The sequence below is a fragment of the Sus scrofa genome, chromosome 11, assembly GCF_000003025.6.
Source record: "Sus scrofa isolate TJ Tabasco breed Duroc chromosome 11, Sscrofa11.1, whole genome shotgun sequence".
Classification (NCBI taxonomy): Eukaryota; Metazoa; Chordata; class Mammalia; order Artiodactyla; family Suidae; genus Sus; species Sus scrofa.
The window spans coordinates 48,108,016-48,135,616 of record NC_010453.5 but is presented as its reverse complement, the minus strand read 5'-3'; the positions used below and the strand labels follow the sequence as shown (position 1 = coordinate 48,135,616).

The following is a 27,601-nucleotide window of genomic DNA, read 5'->3' as shown; positions in this document are numbered from 1 at the left end:
AAAAACAGGGCAAGACGACAAGATAAAAAGACAAAGGACTTCCATGAAAAGGAGTAACGATCAGAAAAGATGTTGGACAAGAAAACTAATAGGATGTAAGAATTCAAGCTTGTACCAGAGGCAGGAACAAGCAGCATTAACAAGACAGAGATCGAAGCAGTGGTGTATTAATTGATTCAGCTATTGCACAGTGAGGGCTACTACATGTCAGGCAGAGAATAAGGCAAAGGAAACTCATTTTCATGACTATGCAGTGACATGGACAAGCCTGTGTGCTGTTAGTGGGAGTGGGAGTCTGAGCTGGTAGCATCCTCCTGGAAGCCACTGTGGCAATATGTATCATGACAGCCTTAAGATGTATTATCTCTGAGCTGACAATCTCATATATGAAAATAATATAAAGAAGTAGAGGAGTTCCCGTCGTAGCACAGCAGAAACGAATCCAACTAGGAACCATGAGGTTTCAGGTTCAATCCCTGGCCTTGCTCAGCAGGTTAAGGATTCAGTGCTGCTATGATCTGTGGTATAGGTCGCACAGATCTGGCATTGCTGTGTTGCAGGCTGGCAGCTGTAGCTCCGATTAGACCCCTAGCTTGGGAACCTCCATATATTTTGAGTGTGGCCTTAAAAAGCAAAAAAAAAAAAAAAAAAAAAAGTAGATATGGTCATGGAGAGCCCATCATGGAATTTACATTGGAAATATATGTTTAAATAGAATCTATAACCATATGTTTTGTGTATACATATATATATACATATATATATATATATATATTTTTTTTTTTTTTTGCCCTTTTGCCTTTTTCTAGGGCCACTCCCGCAGAATATGGAGGTTCCTAGGCTAGGGGTCCAATCGGAGCCGCAGCCACCGGCCTACACCAGAGCCACAGCAACACGGGATCCGAGCCGCATCTGCGACCTACACCACAGCTCACGGCAACGCCAGATCCTTAACCCACTGAGCAAGGCCAGGGATCGAACCTGCAACCTCATGGTTCCTAGTCGGATTCGTTAACCACTGAGCCACGGCGGGAACTCCTATATGTTACATTTTAAAATGCTAAATATCAGAAATAGTTAAGATGCACACAGCAGAGGAATTACCAACTCAGTATTCACAGCATGAAACAATGGAGCATTATGCAACCAGTAATAAAAATAGAAATGATTTTAAGAACATGGAAAAATTCGCAATCCAATGTTAACTAGGAACACAGGATAAATAACTGTGTGTGGAATGAGTTCAAACATAAGCTCTTGTCTTGGAAGTAAGGAATTGAAAACTGTAGTCCTTACACTTTAGGCACTTGATAAGTTTTTATCAAAAACATACTTTAATATCAGAAATAAAGAATAACAAAGATAAAGACCGAAACTAAATTTTTAATTTTCTCCCACATTAGAGCTTCTTGTGTATTTCTAACCTATCCCAGTACGGTTCTCCTAGCTTAGAATTATCCACTCCAGTTTCATTATTATAAAGGATTCAAGCAAGTTTACATTTTTGCTCAAAAGATGCTAAAGTTTTATATTCTTGCACTCTCACTTCAGATTTCTAAAGCATTTGTAGGTATATTTTTTACTCTAAAGGTTTTCTAAGTGGATAAGCAATGAGCTCCTGCTGTATAGCATGAAATAATGTGAGAAAAAGAATATATACTTGTATCTGTGACTGGGTCACCTTGCTGCACAGCAGAAAATTGACAGAACACTGTAAATCAGCTATGATGGAAAAAATAAATACCATTTAAAAATTAAAAAAAAAAAGATTTTCTACACTTACCGTTATACTCTCCTTTTATCACTGAGGAGGCAAAAAAATATGTAAAGATTTTATGCAAATCATCTAACAAGTGATCATTCACTTCACCTGTTACATAAAAATGTATGCATTCAAAAACAACGTTCCGTCAAAGATAAAGTTCCTTGTTAAAATACTTCAGGAAAAACAGTATAATGATTGCAGTGATAATTTCACAGGTATACACATATGTCAAAATATGTCCAGGTACAGTTTAAATACATACAGTTTATTGCATGTAGATTTATACCTCAGTAGAGATGCTAAATAACACATAATACCAAGAAAAGTCGCACCCTGAGATGTGAGTAAAAGGCTTGGAAGGTTGACAAACGCAGATGCACACAGAAGAAAAAGAGCCGCTCCTTAAATGCATCAGCAAGTTTATTTACAAATGCAGTGGAACAGAAAGCCTTACTTCTTACATGAAGATTTTCCATGAATGAAAAGAAGCAGCTTCCTACTGGGAATTGCTTAGGACAATTCTGGTGAAGAAAACAGAGCTCCCCACATCAAGCAAATAAAATGTTAACATAAGCTAAAAAAAAAATTAATCATAATGTTACATAGATGAAAAGAAGGATACAGAACGCAAACTTGGAGGTGGCGCTTAGTGGAATTTTCCATATGGTTCTGCATTAATTTAGCATACATTCCAATAAACAGAGCAAATGCAATTACATATTTATATTAACTATTTCAAATAATGTTTCAGAACCTTAAAAAAAAAAACCAATAAAATAACCCTCTTCAAAACACCACTAGAAAGTCAAACAAGATCATTATCAGCCTCAAAAAAAATATGCTGTTCTTATTTTTCTCTTGTGCTTTAACGATGCTGAATTTGAAAAAGAGTAAAATACGGCACTTTCCCCCACGCATAATTACCTTCTTATAAATAAACAACAAAAATACGTGTTCTACCAAGATTAGAATGCTCTGGTGTAATCTAAAGAGGCCAGGAAAAAAAGTGTTATTCTTTTTTAAAAAAGAGCGAAAAAGACATACAACATATATTTATAGATCTACATCTGCAGCAACCACCTCCTCTTCTATCTGCAACAGCGCTTTCGTGTGCAGGCTTACATCACATGGCGGTTGGCCGTCCAGCTGATCAGGCAAGAAGAGAACAAAGAAAAGCACTTAGATTCAGGAACACTTGAATATCGCCCCCTGGGGTACATAGCAGGAATCACTCCGAGAAGGACCCCAATGAGGTAGAAAGAGTCACTTTGTTACTCAGGATAAAGCGAGGCAAATCACAGCCTCTGGGTTCTAGAAGTCTTTATTTGAGGAAAAAAAAAAAAAGGAGTAAAAATGAACTGCTGATATAGAAACAAGTTACACTCAACTCTCTATTATTTGTACTGGAGGCGAGAAAAGGCATGGGCAATTTTTCCATGATGATTCCGAAAATCAGTTACGTTTGGCTTTGGAATTCTGATTAAAGAGAGAAAGCTCACACACATACACACGTTTCCACCCCAATTCCATGCCCAGCCTTGACGATCTCCAACCTCAGTGCTGGCATCCAGCAAAGGGCTGGACCAGTGGGGTCAGAAGGCTCAAAACACGGAGACAGATAAAAGAGAGTTGACTGGGCTTAAGCCATGTGCAAAACACTCGTCACATGAAGGCCACATAAATACCTCAGAGCTCAAAAGCATAGGGTTTTGCTGATACCACTTGCAACAAACACCCTTTCGTGGTAAGGAAGAAACACATGTTACCAGCATCGAGGCTCAAAATATAAAAAGGAATAATGGCTGTCTTTATGGAGCTATAAACAATATGCAATCTAATTATGCTAAGGAGCTATAAACAATATGCAATCTAATTACGCTATGCTGTGTTTTACAACACACTTACAGGGGAAAAAAAAGCATGCTTAGCCACAAGATAGCGTTTGAAGTTTTTGAAAAATGCAATTTTTTCAAAAATGACACGTAAATAGGATGTAATGGGAATCAATGCTCTCCTTTTGAAAATCTTGTATTCATTGATAGTATATGATTATGTAGCAACAATGCATTAACTGAATACTCTTTATTACCTTTCTAGACCACAGTTTTAAGTTTCTCATATTCTAAATTGCATAATTAAAGCCCATTGGTAAATAATAGAAATCGGCTAAAATGCTGAGGGGGCCCAGCCTTAGCCAAGAAACCGATAAGCGTCTATACAAAAGATGCATTTTAATGGTCTGCCTTGGTTTATTTGTATCCTTGAGTCACTAGAAGTTTCTCCAGACTCTGAGCAGACTGCACCGCACACCATCCAGACTCGGGCAGGTGACCCTCTCCAGTTCCTCAGCCACCCACCCACCCTCGTACGGCTGGAATCCTGGGCACTGACCCTCTCACGGGACCATCTCTGCAGGGGACACACTGACATTCCTAGAGCCTGGAGTCTTGGGCCAGGGAGCTGGAGGGGGAGGGGGTTGCAGGTTCAGGGAAATGCATGGGAACCCGCGGTCTCCGTAAAAGACTAGAGATTTTCTCCCTGATTTGCTCTCTTACATTTGAATCTGAGATAGCAGTCGTTGCAGTACAGTTGGTTGTTTCGGATTCTGACTTCGGCTCCTGAGGAAGAGCCTCCGAGGTCACGCTCACAGGACACACACTGCAAGACACATGGCAACAAAAACATGAAACATCCACCCTTAGCTCCAGAAAGCTCAGGGCTTCCCCAGCAAAAAGAAAAAATTGAGCAAGATGCAGCTTCTAAGCTCTTAGACGCATTTCAGCAAAGGGGGGGGGGGGGAATGGCCAAAAGATAGGTTAAGATGAAGCCTGACAGACGAGATATTAAAGAATTCATAAAGCCAATTTTAAGAACCAAGATACCATTCCCAAGGTACCAAAAGAATAGAAGTGATGCATTGACTGGCTTAAAGAAACTGAGTCTTCCTTTCTCCCAGGGAAAGGGAGGGGCTCGGATGCCACAGGAAGGAACTGGCAAGGGGCAGCCAACTGGGTTTCTGGCTCTGCTGGGGGTAGGGGTGGGAGTGGGGATCAGAGAGTGGGGGTTGGGGGTGGGGAGGACCACACCCCACATCCCTGCACCACCAATCCAGTGAGTGTTCACATGTGGTGCTTTCTCTTTGAGGCTGCGGATTTTGGTTCCATGTGCTCAAACACTAAGAATTTTGACTCATGCTGCTAAGCCTACGAACAACCAGAGCCAGAGACATACAAGCTTAAACAAGCTGAGCTCTGCAGGACTCCAGGATTGGATTCTCTCTCTGGCCCAACTCAAGTTCAAGAATCAAACAGATGCATCTCTAAAGACAGATACTGCAAAATACAGTAGCAATACAGCCTTCCTTCTTTTCTATGTGCCAGAACCCCTAAGGTGCTAGCAGGCTACTTGACTGTAAAAATATTGACACTGCTTTCCCTTTCAACGCTCCCTATTCAAAGCTAGAGTTTTGGACACTGTTCTATCTGCACATCTCCATGCTGTTAATAGCTTTGGTAAACTACATATTAAATATGCCTACGACAGCATGTTAGAGACAGCATTTGAGCCCTGCAAATGTGACTTATAGAATCTTTGGCTGGTGATAGGAAGTACACCGTGCGTCCAGGTTTAATTTTTGAAGCCAGGGTCCGAGTTTGAGAATGCAGGAGCAGGGGCAGGCAATTTGTGATTCAAAGTGCAGCACAGACCGACGACAAAGGCAGCTCCTAGCTTGTTAGTGGCACATCCATACCCAGCGCTCAAAGCAGCCATGCGCTCTCCCAGCAAAGCGGTGCGGGCCTGCAGGCTGCGTGGCTCAGTCTCACCTTGAAACAATGTAAATGATAACAAAGACCCAGGGACTCGATGATCATGGCAGCTCCTTTGCCCAGAATGTTATTACAGTAGGAGCACACGCGCTTCCCACTGACCGACCTAGACGCAGAACGAGAATGGAAGGGAGGCTTTGATCCGCGTACCTCAAGGTTCTTATTTAAAAATCATGCTCTGGTATTAACATAAGAATTTACGGGAGTCTGTCTGTATCTGTGGAGAAAGCTGTCATTGGGCAAAGTGTGCCCTGATTAGACTGTACCTGGAAGGATCTCCCCGAGGCTCTGAAACCCTTGAAACCTAGTCACATAAAGGGTCGATGTCCATGTACTTAGTCCATCCGGCACTTGATGGCGATATTCCCCTGAGACCCCATCCGTGCTCAGCAAAAGTCTCCTCCTCTCTAATCCAGCCAACATCTTCTGGCCAGATAAACCCTCGGAAGCACAACCTGAATCACATCATTCTGCCCCGCAGAGCATGAAAAGAGCAGCCTCAACCTCTTCCGAGAGGCATGGCGAGTCTCTTCAGGCTACCATCTCCGGCTTATTCTCCCTTCTTCCCAACAGCCCTCTTTCTCCCTCCCCCAGTATTCGAGTTCAACGGAAGCATCCGTGCTTCCCGGGCTGTGCCGCTGGCTGACTCTGGGGAGAAGGACATGAAAACTGCCCGACAGCTGCCATCGAGACAGGTATGGCGAGTTCTCCTTTCCTTTGTTTACAAGTCTTATCTCCTCTCCCAGGTGGGAAGGTGAAGGCTGTGTCTTATCTCTGGCTCCCTCGGGACCCACGGAGCACGTCAGGGATGCTGGAGAGGGCAGAGCTGTGGAGTGTCTCAGGAGAGAGCATCGCATGCTCTAGACAGACCCTGAAGAGGGCAGAAAAGCCCCATCCCCTTTCTGCCTTCTGAGGGCGGGGTTCTCAGTAAGGAGACAGGTACTCTCTCCTCCGCCTTCCCCCTACTCTGTGGCCCTCATCTTCCCCCCAGATTTACCATCCATCCTCCTCCCTTCTCCCAGTTCAAGCTCCCTGATACACACATTATGAATCCTGGTACAAGTACCATGGGGACTGGATATAAAATATCTTCTCTTGGATGGAGTTCCCGACATGGCTCAGTGGTTAACGAATCTGACTAGGAACCATGAGGTTGCAGGTTCGATCCCTGGCCTTGCTCAGTAGGTTGAGGATCCGGCGTTGCCGTGAGCTGTGGTGTAGGTTGAAGACGCGGCCTCGGATCCTGCGTTGCTGTGGCTGTGGAGTAGGCCGGCGGTAGAGCTCTGATTAGACCCCTAGCCTGGGAACCTCCATATGCCGCGGGAGCGGCCCAAGAAATGGCAAAAAGACAAAATAAATAAATAAATAAAATAAAATAAAATATCTTCTCTTAACAAAATCCCTCAGTTTCGAGCTTTAACAACATTCCCAGGGAGTTCCAGTTGGGGTGCAATGGAAACAAATCCAACTAGCTTCCACGAGGATGCAGGTTGTATCCCTGGCCCCGCTCAGTGGGATAAGGACCCGGTGTTGCCACGAGTTGTAAGGTAGGTGGCAGACGTGGCTAGTATCCCGCGTTGCCGTGGCTGCGGCGTAGGCCAGCCGCCCGTAGCTCCAGTTAGACCCCTAGCAGGGGAACGTCCATATGCCGCAGGTGCAGCCCTAAAAAGAAAAAAGAAAAAAAATTCCCAGTATTAATCATTGTGTTTCTGCTCGTTGATAGCTTTAAAAAAAAAAAAAATCCCAATATTAATCACTGTGTTTCTACTTTTCAGTATCTCATTGGCGATGAAAACTAGTAGAAGCCAGTAGAAGTCCCTTCTGGTCTCAACAGAAATCCTGCTGTTTGTGGCCTCCTGAAACCCCACTGATCTGTGTAGAAGCTACCCAGACCTAAAACCCAACAGCTGTTGATATTTGAGCTTCAGCCCATATCAAAAGGCAAGTCGTCGAAACCCACCATCACGACCCTCACACCGTCCCACAGCAGATGGCCTGCAGAATTCGGTTCATGTAATCTGAGCAAGATGCTGACAAACCAGACAAGAGACAAGCCATAGTTCTGGAAATCAAAAACCCAAAGAGCAAAATCTAACTTAAGGTTTTTTGGTTGTTTGTTTTTAAATCCAGCTTGTTCAGACCATGCGGGCTTGGTTATCGTACTTTTCCTTTACACTCAATTCCTATAAAAGGAGTTTATATTATAGTCTCATTAACACAGTCAAACATTTTACAATACTGCTTTTGCTCCTCAATTTGTCATGCCTTCATGAGCTGCCGTGTATTTTCCTGATTCAGCACTCTTCATGCCCCCACTGTGTCTAAGACCCTGACCACAAACCCCTGCAAATGAGACAGTGGCCACAAAGTGAACATTTTAAAGGCCTCCAATGGCTTCAGAAGACATCTGTAAATGGTCTTGGGTTGGCCTGGGAAGGTTTAAGGAAGCCTTCTAAATTGATTTGGTAAAGGAACACTGAATATGATACATTCGAAAAGGTTCTTCTTTTTCACTGGAAAGCTTGGACACGATCTTGGGCAATTTTTGACGCAGAAACACCCCCTGAGACTAAGGAAAGAAGAGGGAAACCGCAAAGGGCCTGACCTGCTGCGCGGCTGGGAGCCTGGCTGCGGAGCCGCGGGGGGATGGCCGCGTGGTGTAGGAGAGGGCGAGGTGGTCTTCACAGAACCGGCTGAAGGCGGGGGGATGCTGGAGGATGGGCTTCGCATGTAGGCTCGGTTTGACGTGGACAGCAGCTGAGGAGGGGGGCGACTGAAGTCTTGGACAGAGGAGGAAGCATAGACCCCGGAAGGCTGATTGAGCCAAGGGGACTGTCGCCAAGAATTGGTTCTTGGGGAATCCAGGTTATCTAGAGATTCGCCTCTGAAACACAGAGAGGAGCCATCAAGTTCCATCGCACATCCAGCTAGAAATGCACTGTTACAGCCACTGAAGTATCTGTGTGACATATTTCACCGAAGCAGGTATGAATGCAAGTCCAGTTACACATCGCATGACCTTGAACGACTAAACTCCCTTTTCATATTCAGTTACCTTTCATTTATTTTCATTTACTTGCTGCTCAGACTACAAGAATACCAAAGTGGAAAGGAAAATATTATAAAAAATATTTTAAAAATAGAATGCTAAGGCAAAGGACACATACAGGCATCCTTTAAATCTTCAACTGCTTGGATCTATCAATCCTCACGTTTAAAACCCACAGGAAAAAACACCTTTTCATAGGCACTTACATATGTCAGGTATTAAGAGGAAACACTGACACAAAAATTAAGTTTACTTCATCTTCACAACACAAAACACAATTTTTTTTTAGATCTCACAGAAGTTAACTTGTCCGTAGTAAGAAGAGGCTGATCAGTGGGGGAAATGCCTGCAAACCAAAGTCTCCCTGATTCTAAAGTCACCAGGTCATTCCCACCATGCAGCCCTCGTTCACTCACCACCCAAAACTCTGAAACCAAACAACGGTCTAATGTCCGCAGTGGAGAAGCGTGTGCCAGCCACTTCTCTTCAATGGAATATGTGTTTAAAATAGGATTGGGCTCACTAACTGATTTAAATAAAACACTTGGAAAACCTCTCTTAAACGAAGTTATGGGCGCTCCCCTTGTGGCTCAGTGGTAACGAACCTAACTGGTATCCATGAGGACACAGATTTGACCCCTGGTCTGGCTCGGTGGGCTAAGGATCCAGCACTGCCTTGAGCTGGAGTGTAGGTCGCAAACACGGCTCAGATCTGGTGTTGCTGTGGCTATGGTGTAGGCTGGCAGTTGCAGCTCTGATTCTGACCCCTAGCCTGGGAACTTCCATATGCTGCAGGTGAGGCCCCAAAAAGACAAAAAAATAATAATAATAATAATAATGTACTTAACATTAATTCTGATCTACAAAGACAGACTCCAGATTAAGAGAGTTTTCTTTCTGACCTTGTCAATTTTGATGTTATCACTTTTAAAACTTTCTCTCTTATCCCAAGTTTGAAATGGGCGGGGTTTTTTTCAAATTAGAAAAGTACCACATCACCATAATGGGACAGACCTACGTCACAGAGCAGGACATGAGGGAAGAGTAAGGCTTCCCCTTCTTTCACTTCTAATTTACCTGCCCTAATCCCCAGAGGGGACCACTGCTAACTTGTGCATCCTTCTAGACTTTTTCTCACATAGGCAAGCACTTATTGACATATATATACAAATGTATATATGTACCTATAGCCATGTTTATATACAGCTGTAACATATGTTCATGCGTTTAACATTCGCAAACAAATGGGATTATTCTATAACACATGTTCTTCCTAACTTGCTTTATATTCCATGTAATACCTATTTTCTCAGAACTTTCTTCATGTCAGTTAAGGTGACAGATGATACTTTGGTGGGCCCTAGTGGATCACCTTCCTGGTATCCATACCTTTGCGTGGCCCCCTCCTACTGATTCTGAGCTTGGCTATGTGACCTGTTGGTCAGTGGGACATTAGCAAACGTGATACAACTGGAGGGTAGATGAGCCTTTGCCCATTAGGGCTTATGCCTCTTGCAAGGTTTCCTCTCTGGATCCAGGCGCCGTGGCATGAGGCAGCCCATGCAGCCCTGTGGCGAGAGCTCTTTGGAGAAGAAAGAGCAGCTCCCAACCCACAGCTCCAGCTCAGCTCTCAGTGGAGGATCTACATCGGGGTCAGCCAGTTCCAGCCCACTACCAGGATAGGAACACGGCATGAGCTAAGGGTATTTTACATTGTCAAACGGTCATGAAAAACAACAGCCAAAAAATACGTGATAGGGGTGTATGTGGCTCACAAAGCCTAAAGTATTTACCATCTGGTCCTGCATACAAAAACATGTGCCCACCCTAGCTCTAAATGACTCTAGTGGCCCCAAGTGCCACAACCAATACCGTGCAAAGAACTGCCCAGCCAACCCTCAGAATTGTGAGTGTAATGAATTCCTTTAACCCACTAATGGTTGCGACGGTAACAGCAATGTCTCTTTAACGCTTTAATAGTTGTAGAGTATGCTATTTATCAGAGTGCCGCCTTTATTTAACGAGCGCTAAGTACACTCTTTTTAGGAGATACTCCATTTCCCTCTTTTGCTATTGTCAATACCATTTAAGTGTACATCCTTTAAGACAGTCTTTGCATACATATCCAGATATACCCAGGAGATAAAATGCCAGAAATGAAACTGCTCACAGGGTATAGGCAAAAACTTTTGCTTAATAAATCCTAAAAAAACCTTCCCATGCAGTTGGGAATAAGAATTCCTGTTGCCTTATACAATAGTCACTACTAGTCAACACTAGATTTAATTAGCCATTTAACTATCAACAACACCCCTACGCAAGGTATACCACTGTTGTTTTAGGGGTAGTGTTGATCTGTTATATGCTTACTGACTTTGTTTTTTTCTCTACAAACTATCTGTTCATATCTCTTTTTTCGCTAAAGTTGTCAGGATGCATTTAGTGATTTACAAGAGCTATTTTTACACTGAGATAATTCCCTCTTTGTCATATGTTGCCAATAATTTTCCTCAGTTTGTCAGTTGTGGACATACTCAATAAAAGTAGCTTCCATATTCTCTTACCCAAGATACATCTGTTTCACTCATCCTCTCATCTCCAATCAACTTTTATCTCTATATTTTCCTTAAAATTACAAAAAGTAGGTTTCCACCTTTGTGAAATGTTCATGATTCCAATCTAACCACTATCTCATTACAAACTGAGGTTTAATTTTTTTTTTTTAAGCTCAGCATCTAAGGAAACACTCCGCTGCATAAATTATTGAAGTGCCTGCATCTCACATCAGAGTTCCATGTGCAGCCTGGCAACCTAGTAGCCACGTGTTTTGTCCAAGTGCATTCCTTGCTGGAGCCACAGCTTCTCTGCATGGAAAAACAGAACTGCTATCCCTGCCTCAAGACATTCCTCCCAAGTTAAGTGAGATGATGTAGACAAAGCGCCTGGCAGGGGCTGGCCACTAATCAGTGCTCCACGCCATGGGCCTGATGACATGTGCTCCTTTTCCCCACTAAATCATGAATAAGAAATGATGACACCTCTTCTGTCCAAAACATCGGCATGTCTAGAAATTCAGTAACTGCCTCACAGTGCAGAAGAGGAAATTATTCCAAAGATGTCTCGTACCTTCTCATAATCCCAGGCAGACAAATGGGCTCTTTATTTATGCTGGAACTGCGCTGTCGGATCCAGCTGTTGTCATCGTAAAGGGATGTTCTCTTCCTCATTTCCTGAAGGATTTGCTGTCTCTCCAGCTCCGCTCCCGACAGGGCTTGTTCCTTCTTGGAGCTCTTCTGTGACGAGCTATTGCTCCCAATTCTCTCTAAATATCTACTGCTTCCTAAATTAAAAACATCAAAAACTCCAGGATTAGCAATGAAAAAAGGGATAGTGGATAAATCTCCAAATACAGTGAAGCAGAAAAAAAAATGTGACATTGGGGGAGTTCCCTTGTGGTGCAGGGGGTTAAGGATCTGGCATTGTCAATGCTGTGACTGACACTGCTTGGGCTGCTGTTGTGGCGCAGGCTTGGTCCCCGGCCTGGGAACTTCCACATGCCACAGGCATGGTCAAAAATAAAAATAAAAATGTGACATTGGGCACATATGTCAAACATTATCAATTCTTAATCAGACTGCTGCCTAGGACACAAAATAATCATCTCCTGTTCCTGGAAATTCCAGATGCACACCCAGAGGCATACCAGGGGACGCACTCAGGAAAACTAAGGAGGCTGCCTAAAAAGGAAACAACCAGCCTTGATTTCAGGGATATTAAATTACAAAATGCTCATCTAGAAATAGTTTCTCTTCCACTATTACTTTCCTTCCTAAATTAAAATCAATTAAGCCCCTGCTCATTGAATGCTTGCTGTGACAGCTCTGCAAGGGAACGGGAAGCTCTATTCTTTCAAAAAATGTACACGCCTCCTGGGGGGAGAGTGAAGACATAAATGAATGCTTCCCTAGCTGACACAGCTCGAGTTTTCATGGTGTAAATCATGGAATAAGTCATGACCAAATCGTAGGAATGAGAGCACAGGCAACCACCAAAATGGCTTTTGTGAAACTGAAAAACAGCCAAGTAAGCAAAATGACAATCAAGGAATGTTATCAGATTTGTATCTCCTCTAAGGAACTGACAGAGCTATAATTTGAAGGCTGAATTTAGGAACGACAACTAAGTCAGGTTTTATCTTGAAGGATCTGTCTCCCTGGGTCTGCTGATTAATTTCTGACTTGGGTAAAACATCCAGAACTTGGAAGTATCCTCCCCATCTTAATTTGGATTAGGAACTTTCCTCTAAGAGTTTTCTTTTTTTCTTTTCTTTCTTTCTTTTTTTTTTTTTTTTTTGCTCTCTAGATACACTGCTATTGCCATTCTTTCCAAATTCATCCTGCCTTAGTTTATCTTCCAGTAAGCAACAAACAAGGCCACCAAAAGTTTCTTCTACATACCTATGTTTACAATGATGTATACACACAGCTTATCAATTTGGTCAGATTTTCAATAAAATGTTCCCTATTTTTTAGATGCCTCACTAGCATAATCAAGTTTTCAACAAAATATTTAATAATGTCCACTGTCTGCTATTCAGGGACTTACAGTCAGTCAAGTGGAGAAAACAGACATACAAAAAAAAAAAAAAAACCAGATTAATAGCACAAGCCACAAATCGTAACAAGACTATTTCAGAGAGCCACACTTGCTATTATTAACAGGTCATGTGTTTAAGTTCAAGAAAGAAGATGATCACTGCAGGTTAAAAATGTTTCATGGCAGACCGAAGTACTTAAAAAATTTTTTTTCCTTTTTATGGCCACAACTGTGGCATACAGACGTTACCAGGATAGGGGTTCAATTGGAGCTGCAGTTGCCAGCCTACACCACAGCCACAGCAATGCCAGATCCAAGCTCACTGAGCAAGGCCAGATTGAACACGCATCCTCATGGACACTATGTCAGGTTCTTACTCCACTGAGCCAGCCAAATTTTAACACTGGCTTAGGGACAAGTTCAGGGGAGAAGACACTGGAAATCCAAACAGCTAAGACCAGCAGGGACTAGATCACAGAGCTTCTGATAAGTTGGAAACAGAGAGAGAACAATTTGGTTACAGTGAAGGGTTCCTAATGGGGGAAACAGCAAAATAGGGCTGAAAAGTTAAACCAGGACCAGATAACGGAAGGTCTTCTGTGTTAAGAGAAAAGGAATGATCATAGAACTAATTAGAAACTATAAATTCTACAAGCTTTACCCAGAGGTTATAAACTAGCTGCCATCAGACCACTGGGACCTATGGATATTGTTCACCTCACAGAGAAAGGGTTGCAAAATTTTTAAAATTTCTGGTCAAACACTTAAAAGAGAACATAAAAATCCAGACCTTTTTAACTTCTATCTTACAACAGAAAGAGGTGCCAATCGTAGATTTGCATCTTCCCACAGGGCCGTGACAGGCTGGGGCTGGGGTTGGGGGGTGCTGGCCATCTGCCAAGTTCACCCAATCCTCACCTGGACCTTCGTTCACTTATATAACCAACCAGCACCCTGCTTCCCCAAAGCCTGGTGTGCAAACCCTGTCTAAAATGGTATTTCGATTATTTTTTTCTTAGTTATATAACTTTAGTTACATACGCTCCTAGAAATAGACTTTATACTAAAAAAACAAACAAACAAACAAAAAAAAACCCTATGATATCACCTATATCTGAAATTTAATATATGGCACAAATGAATCTGTCCGTAGAAAAGAAATTCATGGACATGGAAAACAGACTTGTGGTTGCCAAGGGGGAGGGGGAGGGAGTGGGATGGACTGGGAATCTCGGCTTAACAGAAGCAAACTACCACATTTGGAGTGAATAAGTAAGGAGAGTCTGCAGTCTGGCACAGGGAACTATACCTAGTCACTTGTGATGGAACATGGTGGAGGATAATGTGAGAAAAATTACATATACGCATGTATGTATGACCAAGTCACTTTGCTGTGGAGTAGAAATTGACAGAACACCATCAACCAACTATAATGGAAAAAATAAAAGTCCTTCAAAAATTAAAAAAAGAAAAAGGCCAGGTTCCAAACTATTTTTGCCAAGTTAGTGAAATCACTGTCATTTTGAATTTGACAATCTGTCATTTAAAAGTACAATTTCAGGTTTATATGTAATTTCAGGTTTATGCGCCATGTCCCTGGTACAGGAAAATTTTCCATCCAGATTCATTGGTGGCAAGATGAGATCTGCTGTACAAAATGGTATCAGCACCACTTTGCAAAAGTTCCACATATTTCCTTAGCTATTTATAACCACTTTAATCTCTTAGTACTCCCTCCGTCTAAAGTAAAGCCAAAATAAGCACAAGATAATTGTGCTCTTATACCCAAATGCTAAAAATCCATAGTATTTTAATTATGCAATCTTAATGAACCTGAAATATCTTGACCTTAAAATACCGATCCTAGGGTGTGATAACATAACTAAGTAATCGTGCTGAAGAATTTTGAAAAAAAATCCAATTACCATTTTTATTTGCAGGGTAATCATCCAGCTCAGTGGTGGATCTGGACTTATTCCTAAAACACAGAACACATCACATACATCTCATTAAGAACGTCCTTTTCATATCTGTGAAGAACACCAAAAAGATTACTTTTGAAAGCAGTTGATTGATTTCCCATGTCTGCTGAGAGCCATATTTACTTTCATACCAAGGACTTCTTCATCTTGCACAAACCAGCAGAGAACAGTGGCGTCTCTAAAAAGTGAAGCGCTTGATGCTAGAAACAAAAGTATATCAAAATCCTCTCCAGTTTGTTAATGGTTAAAGCCTAGGATTTCTCACCAACCTGCATACTTTAATTCTCTCCTCTTCCAGATCTCAGTCTTACCAGGCTGAACAAAGCATCTGTCATCAGAACCACCTAACATCAGTCTGTCAACACTTCCATCATGCTGTCGAGGGCCAAGAAGTCAACTTTGGGGGCACCAAATGCCATCCTAGCACACCAGAGAAAGCCGGGAGCACACGGGCGTAGGCGACTGCTGAAAAGGCCTGACTGTGTAAGATAAACCTTAGGTCTATATATCAACACATGCTGGTCTCATTCTCGCTTTACTAGGCACGATAACTTCAAATATTAGGGATGATCATGAATAATAATAATAATAATATACATTATCATGCAGACAACATATATAATACACCAATACAACCTATAATTATGTTTTATACATATGTCACAACTGTTAGCAACACTCATGAATGGTTTCATTTGTATGAACACAGAAGAAAATACGTTTAATGCATGATGTCTAGCTACACTCCTTAATGCCTCTAGGGCATGCTTTATCACAACTGCCTCACAGTGTTTTTCCAGGATTCCTTAAGTTTCCTCTCCTCAGGCATTCCTGTCATGGTGCAGCGGAAATGAACCCAACTAGAAACCATGAGGTTGTGGGTTGGATCCCTGACCTTGCTCACTGGGTCAAGGATCTGGTGTTGCCGTGAGCTGTGGTGTAGGTCGCAGACACGGCTCGGATCTGGCATTGCTGTGGCTGTGGCTGTGGCTGGCAGCTGGAGCTCCAATTCGACCCCTAACCTGGGAACCTCTGTATGCTGCACGTGCGGCCCTAAAAAGCAAAAAAAAAAAAAAAAAAAAAGGGTTCCTTTCCTGGCAATCTATTTTCTCAAGGTAATGAGTTACATAAATAAAGCTTTTTTAAATATATAAATAAATGCATATCTTTAAAAAAGAGAGATGCACATTTCGATGATCTACAGTTACCCGGAAGCATTCATTATAAATAGGGTCATCCACTACTACACATTTTTCTAGCTTAATGTCAGCCCATTACTACCTTTCTGTCCACTCCTTTTCTTCTCCCCTTCTACTCTGAGCCCTATTCCATCATCCTGATTGCCTGTAGAGATGAGTCTTTCCTTATGTCTAAGGCAAACTTCCAAAACAAGAAATTTTAGCTGTGGAAACAAAAATTAATGGTCAAACACTGGATAAGTCCTCGGTGATTTCAAAAGTGCGACACATTTTTAAATTAAACATTAAATTTAATGTTTGGGGAAATTTTAAGACATCATAAATTTTCAGGTATCTGAATATCTAGGCAAGCCCCCAAATATCCCCCAAATATCCATCGGAAGCCAGTTACTCCAACCAAATTACAATTAAAGTTCTACATACCTGTCACTAGGAAGCAAACCTGAAGATTCTTCTTCTCTCTTTGGTATATCATAGGAATCAACAGGCCTAAAAAAATGGGAAAAGTTTGTGGTCAAAATATTAGATTTTAATGTCTTCCTGGAGTTTTAAGAAATGGATATTAGAAATTCCCATTGTGGCACAGTGGAAATGAATCCAACTGGTAACCATGAGTTTGCAGGTTTGAGACCTGGCCTCGCTCAGTGGGTTGAAGATCTGGCGTTGCCATGAGTTGTGGTGTAGGTCACAGACAAGGCTCGGATCCCGTGTTGCCGTGGCTGTGGCATAGGCCGACAGCTGTAGCTCTGATTCAACCCCTAGCCTGGGAGCTTCCATATGCCAAGGGTGCAGCCCTCAAAAGCCAAAAAAAAAAGATATAAAGGATATTAAAACATTGTTATTCTAGCCTCTTTTATGAGAAGATCTCTGGGTTGACAACTAAACAAAACAGAAGAATTTCAATCTATCCCCGCAGAAGACAAAATCACGACCACCAAGAGACATCTGCCATTCATTCATTCCACAGACGTACACTGAGTGCCTGCTATGTTCTAGTACTATTCCAGGGCTGGGCTACTGAAGTAAACAAGACAAAATTATTGCCTCATAATACATTTTAGTGGAACAGTCAGGTTAACGGACAAGCAAATAAATGCCAAAGGTACAGCAGGGAAGTGCATCCTGGAGAGAAGAGGTAGGGAAGAAGCGTGTATTTCAATTCAGACATTCTGGAAGGTTTGAGAAGGTGACATTCGAGCAGAGACTTAAAGAAAATGAGTTAGCCTTACAGACATGTGAGGGAAGACTTCGCCAGGTATAAGGGATTAGAAAATGCAAGAGTCTCAGGGCAGATGGAGTTGGACATTTTCAAGAAAGACAAAGAAGCCCAGTGTAACTGAGTGGCCAGGTGAGGGGAAGGGTGGTAGGCAGCTGGGTAGACCAGAAGGTGGAGGAGACTCAGCTCATCCACACCATCAGGGTCATGGTAAGACTCTGGATGGTGTTCTAATGTGACACAGAGCCCCACGGGACCTTTAAGCAAGGAAGGAAGGGGATGGGACCAGATGACAATGGCAAGGGTTTCGGTCTGCCTGTGTTCCCCTGTGTAGAGGGGGACAGTGGGGAGCTGGAGGACCAATGAAGTGTCTCTGAGGTGGGGAGTGGATACAGCTAAGCCAAGCCAAATGAAAAAAAAAAAAAAAAAATCACATGTGCCCTTTAGGCATGGGGACCAACCTTCTGTACTGGTATATTTTGATGGATGTTTCCCTCTCTCTCTCCGTCTGGCGCATTTGCTCCTCAGCCTCCGCCTGGCGCTTCTGCTTCTCAGCTTCTGCCTGACGCTGCTTCTGCTCCTGCTCTTCCTGATCCTGCTGCTCCTTCAGCTTCCTCTCCCTCTCAAGGGCGAGCTGTTCCTGCAGTGTCTTTCCCTGGTCCTCGTTCGCTCCTTCCTCCTGCTGCTGCTGCCCCGTCTCTTCTTCGGTGCGGGTTCCTTCCCTATCTCGGGACTTGGACTCCTCACCCCGGGTGGCAATGGCAGGCTCCCGTGCGGCCAGAGAAATGCTGTTTGAGTTTAGGACCATCAGTTCCTATGGGACCAGGGAGAAAAGAAATCCATCCAAATCTGTGTGTGCATTTCTTACCATCTGGTAAAGAGATGTCGACAGTCAGTGTAAAACAATACTGATCAAAGTCCGCCCAGAGTTCCACTTGAAAACATCTTAAGAGTTTTATCACTACCAACATCTCACATGGGTGGTGGAGCTGTAACAAGAAGAGGAAGATGCCTTTAGGGCCGAGGGATAGAATTATTTAGTGATACGGGAGAGGAACTAGGAGAAAGGCTGAATCATCAAAGCGAAATTCGGACAAACCAGCACCCGGTATGTTCAAAGAGCTACGAAGGTGAATGTAGGTGAAAGTGTGACAAAAACCAAGAGAAATGCGGTGCTTCCATGGTACAGAGAATTTCAACAACAAGGTAGAGAAGGAAGAAGAGGGCGTGGTCCAACACTACCTCGTTCAAGTACTTGGAATTCTCTCTCTCAGCCTCCTGCTTAGCCCTCTGCCACTCTTCCCTTAGTTTCTCCTGCTCCCGTTGATATTTCTCCTATAAGACGAGATGGCATATTAGTTAATTAATAGGTTAATGATGTTAAACAATCTCTCGTTCGCAGGTCGGCTCGCTCTACCCTTTACTTCTGTTTTTAAAAACAAGGATATTGGTTTAACCCATCAGATCTGCATCCCTAAAGTAGAACATAGCACATCTTAAGCTAAAGGGCAGACTTGGGAACTGGCAGACACTCAGAACTGAATCCACGTCCACCCTTTACCACAGCTGTAATTTACTGAAGCCCCTTGCTAACAGGAAGGGCCACTGAATATCTCTGCAAGGGACCAAGCATACAGCTGTGGTGGGTGGAGGCCCTTGCACATCTCTACACACCTCATGCATAAGAAAAACCACAAAACCACAGTGCTGCGAACTCCCCGAAATGATACACGGGGGGCTAATACATAATCTGAAAACGTTCAAAATGGAAAAGTCACTATTTCATACAAAAAGTGCAACATATCAAGAGATTTGTTAATTAGGGGTTATTGGCTGTTTTAATTATTTTTGTTTAGGTTGCTTCTCAATCTACTGAGCAGGAAAAGCGGTTAAAGGGGACCTAGTCCCCGCCGAGGTGCACTCCCCTGCTCTACCTGCAGCAGGCGGTCCTGCTCCTTCTGCCACCGCTCCTGCCGCTTCCGCTCCTCCTCCGGATCCCATGCCCAGCGACTCGGGGCACTGATGGTCGGGACCGGAAGCTGCCCAGTTAGAAGAGAAGAGGTGCAAACAAAGAACACGTTACTTCATTAAGTCACCTACTGAAGTGCTTTGCATAATAAATTATTCAAACCACCCTTGGCCCATGCTGCACCGAAGAAGAGGTGGCCTTATGTTTCAAAATAGGTCTCCTACGCAAATGAACTTATCTACAAAACCCTAACAAACTCAGAGAAGAGACTTGTGGTTGCCAAGGGGGAGGGGGCTGGAGATGGTTGGATGGGGAGTTTGGGGTCAGCAGACACAAACTTTCATATATAGGATGGATTAATAACAAGGTCCTACTATATAGCACAAGGGTGTATGTGATAAACCATAATTGAAAAAAGTATGAAAAAGAATACACATGTGTACAACTAAACCGCTTTGCTGTACATCAGAAACTAACACAACATTGTAAATGAACCATACTTCAAGTTAAAAAAATAGGTCTCTTCATCTTGGAAAGACTACTCCTGGATAAACTCTTATGCAGCTTAAAATACATAGTAAGTGATACTACTGAGTGCTGATTCAGTCCCACCAAGGCTTCCCTGTTTATTCCAAAACTCAGTGAATACTACTTACATCAGGCACCACAGAATCGGAGCTTCCTATGTTGCAGTCCGTGGATAAGGAAAGAAAAAAAAAAAAAGTACAATATAAGTCTTCGTTTCTGTGAGATAATTCCTTTCAGGAAGTTGGATCGCTAGCTGTTTCTATGCCAGTATACTAAGTGACATCAGTTGGGTTTTTTTTTTTTTTTTTTTGGTTTGTTTTTGTTTTTTCCAAACAACAGATTTCTCTCTTCATGTGTGTGTTACTCATCTTCCAATCTGAGAGTCAGTAAAAAGAAGAGCAACAGTGGATGTCAAAGCTACACCGCAGCTCTAGATGCTAAAGCTGAGCTGAGTCACTGGTGTGTTTCTAAAGGGTTTCAGGGGTCTTTTATTAACAGGGTGGGTAGTATTCTCATAGTTTGGCCTAATAGAGAAGAAAACTGAATTTTGAATGTTACACCACCTACCAAACCAAATTTTTCACTTGCTGCTTATTCAGTTACACTGTGACAGCTGCAAGTCACATTTTTCAGGTCTTACTGCTAATGGGCCACTTTTCTGAAAAAAGCCACCAACAAACATGTTCAAGAAACATTTCCCTTCCCTCTCCTAGCATGTGAAACACAGTTGCTCAGACTTCATGAGTAAACTTAGGGGCAGAGAGCTATTCTTTTTCTTCTTGGGGGGAGCTACATAATTCTGTGTGTCTGATTCCACAATGATTATAAACATGTAAGCAAATTTCATAAAATATACTATCTTACTATTTTTTTTATTTTCCTGAAACCTCAGCTTTCAAATAAATGACTCACGTATACAATCATATTTTTAAGAAAAATGCTTTGAGATTTAGGAAAATATTCTTCCCTAAAATAGCCTGCTGAAGAAAAGTAAGTGAAACTTAGAATGGAGAAAGAAAAGGGAGTTGTTTTATTTTAGCCAGTTTGAGCTAAAAGTTCCATATGGTTGTGAGTAAATTGCCATAGAAAAACAGGAGTATAACAAAAAGCATTAAAAACACTAAGGATACTGACACAAGTAGGCCCCTTGTACATGCATAGCTGCTAAGCTCTTTCTATTTATGGTCAAAAAGAGATCTTAATTCACCAAAGGAAGACCGCTAGGAGACTAACACAAATGCACCAATCCATTAAGTATCATGTCATAAGGCAAGTTTGTAAAGATTTTTGATAATCTTAAAAGTAAGAAATAATAACATTTTAGACAACAACGGCACTCTGCCCACTGACTGTGCCGTTGCATCTCAAATGTTGGGTATTACTTTTAAGTTCTTGACCGCAAAACACAGAGTTCAAACTGCATTCAGGAGACAGATCATTAAACAAACGTGAAAGTGGAGGAAATGCCACGTGCACAGAGCGTTGTAAAGGAGCGCTGCCCAACTACACCAACATAGAGCATCTCCGAATGCACGCACTCACAGATGCAACCAAAATTTACCCTTAATTTACTTCAACGTCCAAAGAGCAGTCCTATCAAGACTGCAAAGCCACCATCCCACTGGCAATCAACAGCTCTGCTCTTTATTAAGAGCATTTTTTATAACCCCAAATTTGATTCTTTAAAAGTTGGCCAACTGTATGTTGGTGTAATCTCATATTTTGCAATTTTTAGGAAGCAGTAAGGCATAAATGAAATTCCTCATTTCTTACTGTCACCCAGTGGCAAGAAGTGTGTGTTTAAACAGCATCTCAATGTTTTTTAATTAACCAAAAAAAAAAAAAAAAAAAAAAACTTCAGAGGTATACAAGGGACACGCAAAGACCCATTACCACAGAGGTAGACCCATGAACTGTAAGAAAAGCTGGATGACCCTAGGGAAAGAATGGAAATGGGTTATGTTGCTTGATCATACTGACAGCTGAACTGAAGAGGCTCCATGCCCAGCACCACAGACCATCAGGAAAGAATGGAAAGTGTGAACAATTCCATGAAAGTACATGAATTGTTAGCTTGGTAGTTTACCTTGTTCAAAAAATTGTGATCGCCTTTTTAAGTTTTTCAAAGAAATAGGTTCAGAAGCTAGTTGAAAATACAAAAAAATAAATAAATAAATACATCAATAGTCATGTCATTCATTTTAATCTCTTACCACTGGAAAACTAAATGATACTTGATACAGCTTTCCAATATGTAGCAATATTATTTTTTAAGTGACAAAACTGACAGCCGATAGGGATTATTTCAAGGCACAAAGACGGACACAGTTTTAGTAGCCTATACTACATTCATATTAGTAAAAGGAACTAATATTTTGATTAATGAATTTTAGCAGATAGCATCCTAGGTTCATAGAAGCAGAAGTACCATCTTCTGTGCTAGATCATACAGCTTTTGGGAAATGGAAATTAATTTTTTTTTTTTTTTGCTTAGGTTAATCAATTCAAAATCTCTTCTAGTACTAGGAGAACTGTTTATAACTAAGAATGCTAAGTAAAAAAGGAACTAAAAGTAATGGGGAGGAGGACAAAATAAATAAATAACACCAGAGGATTATGAATAAATTCTAAAATTAAAATGTTTTTCTAACTAGACTATTTTGTCCTAGTCTCTAAGATCTTAGAGCCACAAACTTTAAATAGAGCAAATAGATCAGGAATTTGAGATCATATACATGCCACTACATATAAAAACATAACCAACAAGGACCTACTGTACAGCACAGGGAAATATATACAATATTTTGTATCTGAAAAACTGTGTGTGTGTGTATAACTGAATGTGCTATACACTTGTAACTAACACAACACTGTTAATCAACTATACATCACTAAGAAAAATAATGGAGTTCCCATCATGGTGTAGCAGAAATGAATCCGACCAGGAACCATGAAGTTGCGGGTTCGATTCCTGGCCTCACTCAGTGGGTTAAGGATCTGGTGTTGCTGTCATCTGTGGTGTAGGTTACAGACGTGGCTTGGATCTGGCATTGCTGTGGCTGTGGTGTAGGCCAGCAGCTGTAGCTCTGATTAGACCCCTAGCCTGGGAACCTCCACATGTTGTGGGTGCAGCCCTCAAAAAGCAAAAAACAAATAAATTAATTAAATAAAGCAAATAGAGTTCAATCAGATAATAAAAATATTCAGACTTCTACAGATCTGTCACAAGATTACAGTGAATGATTATTATATGTCAGTTTATTCATAAAATGTAAACGCATTATTATTTGATACTAGTCGGTATTTATCTAAAGAAAAACGCTCAGATTTGACAGGGGCTGCATATCACCCCACGGTCACTACAAAGTGCTCTGCTTGAGTCACTGACAGAACAGGACTTGCACATCTTAGATTAAAGCATCGTAAAGAAAAAAATGTCATGTTCACTTAAAACTCTTTTGATAAAGAAAAAATGCAATATCAAATGTATCTTAAAAATGCAGTCACTTCTAACTATCAGAAATTAAATACAAAAATAAATAATAAAGGAAGGAAAATTCATAAACTTGGTTTGACTTTGACATAAGGTATTAGGAACCGGCAGATGCAGATTCAAAGCCACCAAACCACTGAAAAAACCCAGCCCTGTGCGGGACAGTCTAGTTAGGTTCATGCTAAGAGAAGTTTCCTCTTCTTTGTATCTCTTTCCCTGTTGTGTGGACCAGATTGTTCTTATTTATTTTGTATAACTGGGCAACATCACAGAGCATGTGGTAGCTAAATTATTTATAGACAGGAGGAGGAAGGGAGTGATAACTCCGTAACACAAAGTTTCTCTAGATGCTATGTCTCGTTTTTCATTACAAATGGGTCCTTTTGCTGATGACTGTTACTGTCATTGGTATTTCCCTATTACTAGCGGCTTCCAAGCTTGTCCCTTTCACAGCAATGGAGGGAGAAAGGAAACCACATTCCTTATTTCACCTTTTTTTTTTTTCTTTTTCTTTTGTTTGTTAAGTCCACACCGGCGGCCTATGCAAGTTTCTGGGCTAGGGGTCAGAAGCAGAGCTGCAGCCAACAGGTACACCATGGCAACACTGGGTGCAAGTCACATCCATGACCTACACTGCAGCTTGCGGCCACACCAGATCCTTTACCCACTGCGCAAGGCCAGGGATTGAAGCCGCATCCTCAAGGATACTATGTCAGGTTCTTAATCCGCTGAGCCACAACGGGAGCTCCCACTATTTCACGTTTTACTAAGATTCCCTTTGCCTGCACACCACAGCAAGCACGTTGCTGGCCTCAGGAAAACCAGTCTTTCTTATTTGGTTTATACACACGGGCACTCAAAGCTCCTGGACATGCTGCCAAAGCTTTGTTTGCAGTTCCTGGACTATTCAACACTGGAACTGAAGGCCCTTCCACCTGGCTGCAACTGGATCTGTGTGCTAACCTTTGAGTTTCAACTTGCAGTGGATCAGTTTTGATTTCACTCACAGATAGTAGTTTTTATAACAGCAGAACTTGAGTGATGTTTTTAAACTGATACTGACTATATTTTAAACTGATACTGACTATATTTTAAACTATATTTTAAACTGATACTGACTATATTTTGAAATTAAATTTCCTACATTTAAATTATAACGGCAATGTTTACCTTTTGACTCAAAAGTATTGCTTTCATCACGAATTCCATTGATTTCCCTGGATTCAGTATTCTGGAAAGGATAAAAATGCCAGTTAACAACATTCTCTCCAATTGGACTTGGGGCTTATAAAATATATGTCTCGTTAAATTTCTTCTAAAAGATGAGGTTTTTTTAGGATATTAATGTATTCCCTGCAGCCTTTTACATATGATAGGAACTTAATTTTTCATTATTCTTTACTATTTGCAGGAGGATTAAGGACCAACTACAATCACAGACGGCTTTAAGTTCAATCAGTCAATTAATTTTCCAAAAAAACAGGATGGACCAAATAATCATTAGTCCACTTGGGTTGTATTTATGAGTAAGCAACATAGTCATATAGGGTTCTCTAATATTAAAACTTTTCTTACACAGGTAGCAGGATCTCCTTATTGGATAAAAGGGAGCATCTTAGCATAACAGCAATTATATCTGAGAGTCAATATAAACAGAGTTACTTGAAAATTTAAATTACTTTGATACTTAAAAAAGTTCTACATTATAATTATGTTTAATCAACTAATGTAACTGAGTATCTCTTAACCATAGATGTAGGTCTACCCATCAAATTCACCCACATGAGACCCAAGACTGCTTCATGAGGTTTTAAATTGCACACAAGTACTATACTTATTTTACCAGCAAAGACTAAGGAAAGCATAGAAAATTTATAGTGTATAATTTTACCTAATTACTACTTCACATTCACAAAGATCTGAGAGATGGGTGTGATGATGAAAGATTGATAAGAAACATCTGCAAAACAACACTAGGGGATCTCTTGATTTTTACCCTTATATAGCTCACTATGACTCTAAATTACTAATGAGCAATGCCTTATGATTTTCAAAAATATATTTTATTCTCAATACTGTAAATCACTTATTCAATTATCTATGTTTTTAAAGTAACATCAAAATTGTTCAAACAAAATAAGCTCTTTTTCCCCCACCCACACTTTCTGCAATTGCTTTGATCTACTACTCCCACTTCTCAAAATACTTACAGAATTCTGAAGGCTTTCTGAAAAATCAGTTGTTATTGATAGATTTGAAGATTTTTCTGAGCTGTAAATTCCGGAAGTTGTATCGATCCACTTTGTTTCAGGTGAACCTATAATTTTGGTAGCCATACTGGTGAGATTGAGGGTTTTATGCCGTGTAAATGGCAGGGAAGTCTGGTCTTTGCCCCAGTCTGATTGGCACATGAAGATCAAGAAATGAGCACACATAAAATGTTGAAGTGGAAAGAACAAAGTTACTGGATGAACATATACAAAATACACATACACAAGACACACAAATCAGACAGTGTGTGAGAGAAACGAAGAGTGTAAGCCTTTTACCAACAGATCACCTTCAAAGACACGAGGTTAGAGCATGTTAATAATGAAAAGACTGGCAAATTTGCTGAAACTTTCTGTAAACCAGAACTGGATATTATATGTTGATATCATAAATTCAATGGTCTGGGGAACCTTAATATTCTTCCCCATCTAACTACAACGGAGAAACACAAAAATGAAATACACATGGAAAGTTCCTTGAGAAGGAACAACTGGAATATTGACTCCCGTGTCCTTTCTTACAGCAGATATAGTCTGATGCTGTAGAGACAGTGAAACCACAGTATAATTCTTAATATTCAACACTATATTGTATGACTCCCCAAAGCAGATACAATTACAAGAGTCTTCAGCTGATATTTGCATTCATAGCCAGTCCAAAATATAAATCGGGCAACCAATAATGCAGAATTCAGTAAATTTGCTAGTGAAAGGTTTTCAGACAGAACATCCAAAGACGCATCATTCAAGATTTGTCTCAACAAAACCACAAAACAGCTCTAAGCCAAAAAAAAGAAAAAGTAGAATGAAGAGGGGGAAAAAATGTTATTGCAGCAAACTGTTACAACCGCTTGCCAAAGACCAGTTCCCAATGTAGAAAGCCAAACACAGTGGTGTAGCCAACTCACCAGACTTTCCATAGCGCCTGATATCCATCACCAGGTTTCCGGTTTCCTGAGCATTAGCCATGGCTTCCTCCCACCGTTTTGTGTCCTTATAGGAAAACTTGGTGTTGTTGACAGCAATAATTTCATCATCTACCTGTAGCTGAGAAAATTCTGCTGGGCTCCCTAAATAAAACAAAATAAATTGAACCACCAATTAAAAAATAAAAACATGTTCTACTAGTTGCTGCTTATTTAAATTAAGGCAAAAATGACTTAATCTCAACTAATCATTTCTCATATTTTTTTCAGGGGCAGAAGAGTCACAAAATTTATTACCATTATCAAATATTTGAGTAGCTTTGATACTACAAAGCAACCGAAGGCATTTTTTAAAAATTCTATAGTATGTGTCTTCCTTAACATTTAAAGGAGAAAGGATAAACCCATCTGTTCAATAAAATTTCTTTGTTAACCTCCTAAGGAGGAATTTTTAATTATTTTAAATTAAAAATGTGAAATATACATTGCACTTTAGCTGAGCTTCCAAATCTAAATGCACTGTGGAATGAAGAAGAAAACAGGGCCAAATAAAATGGCTTAAAATTACTATTTACCCTTATCTAATTAAAGCAGCCTTGAAATTTCAAAGATACAACCAGAGTAAACATGCATTTTTATATAGCTAAAATATGTAAATGAGGAACTCCTCGTAAACACAAGAGCTTTCATTTCAGTTTTAGGCCTTGTACTATTTTGCTAAGACTTCCTGGGCTTGATTTGGTATAACTCTGGCTGGGGGAGGGGCAATCCTTTTGTAAAA

The 27,601-nt window shown here is 41.1% G+C and overlaps 1 protein-coding gene across 50 annotated transcripts in view; it reads right to left on the bottom strand.

The window, feature by feature from the left end:
- The window catches only part of LMO7 (LIM domain 7), a 222,374-nt gene continuing 196,940 nt past the window's right edge, over positions 2,168-27,601 (bottom strand). For 15 of the 50 annotated variants that reach the window (XM_021065678.1, XM_021065695.1, XM_021065680.1 and 12 more), the window contains 16 exons: positions 26,803-26,964; positions 25,835-26,022; positions 24,795-24,855; positions 22,218-22,274; positions 22,025-22,066; positions 20,260-20,285; positions 19,569-19,673; positions 18,877-18,969; positions 18,096-18,448; positions 16,842-16,907; positions 15,163-15,215; positions 11,768-11,981; positions 8,198-8,476; positions 5,590-5,698; positions 4,321-4,423; positions 2,168-2,911 (listed from right to left, as the gene is read on the bottom strand). In XM_021065678.1, the coding sequence (XP_020921337.1) occupies positions 2,889-2,911; positions 4,321-4,423; positions 5,590-5,698; positions 8,198-8,476; positions 11,768-11,981; positions 15,163-15,215; positions 16,842-16,907; positions 18,096-18,448; positions 18,877-18,969; positions 19,569-19,673; positions 20,260-20,285; positions 22,025-22,066; positions 22,218-22,274; positions 24,795-24,855; positions 25,835-26,022; positions 26,803-26,964 (1,934 nt within the window). In that variant the 3' untranslated portion in view covers positions 2,168-2,888. Of the gene's footprint in view, positions 2,912-4,320; positions 4,424-5,589; positions 5,699-8,197; positions 8,477-11,767; positions 11,982-15,162; positions 15,216-16,841; positions 16,908-18,095; positions 18,624-18,876; positions 18,970-19,568; positions 19,674-20,259; positions 22,275-24,794; positions 24,856-25,834; positions 26,023-26,802; positions 26,965-27,601 lie in introns of all 50 variants that reach the window. The other 35 variants (XM_021065687.1, XM_021065713.1, XM_021065708.1 and 32 more) reach the window with 13 other exon arrangements.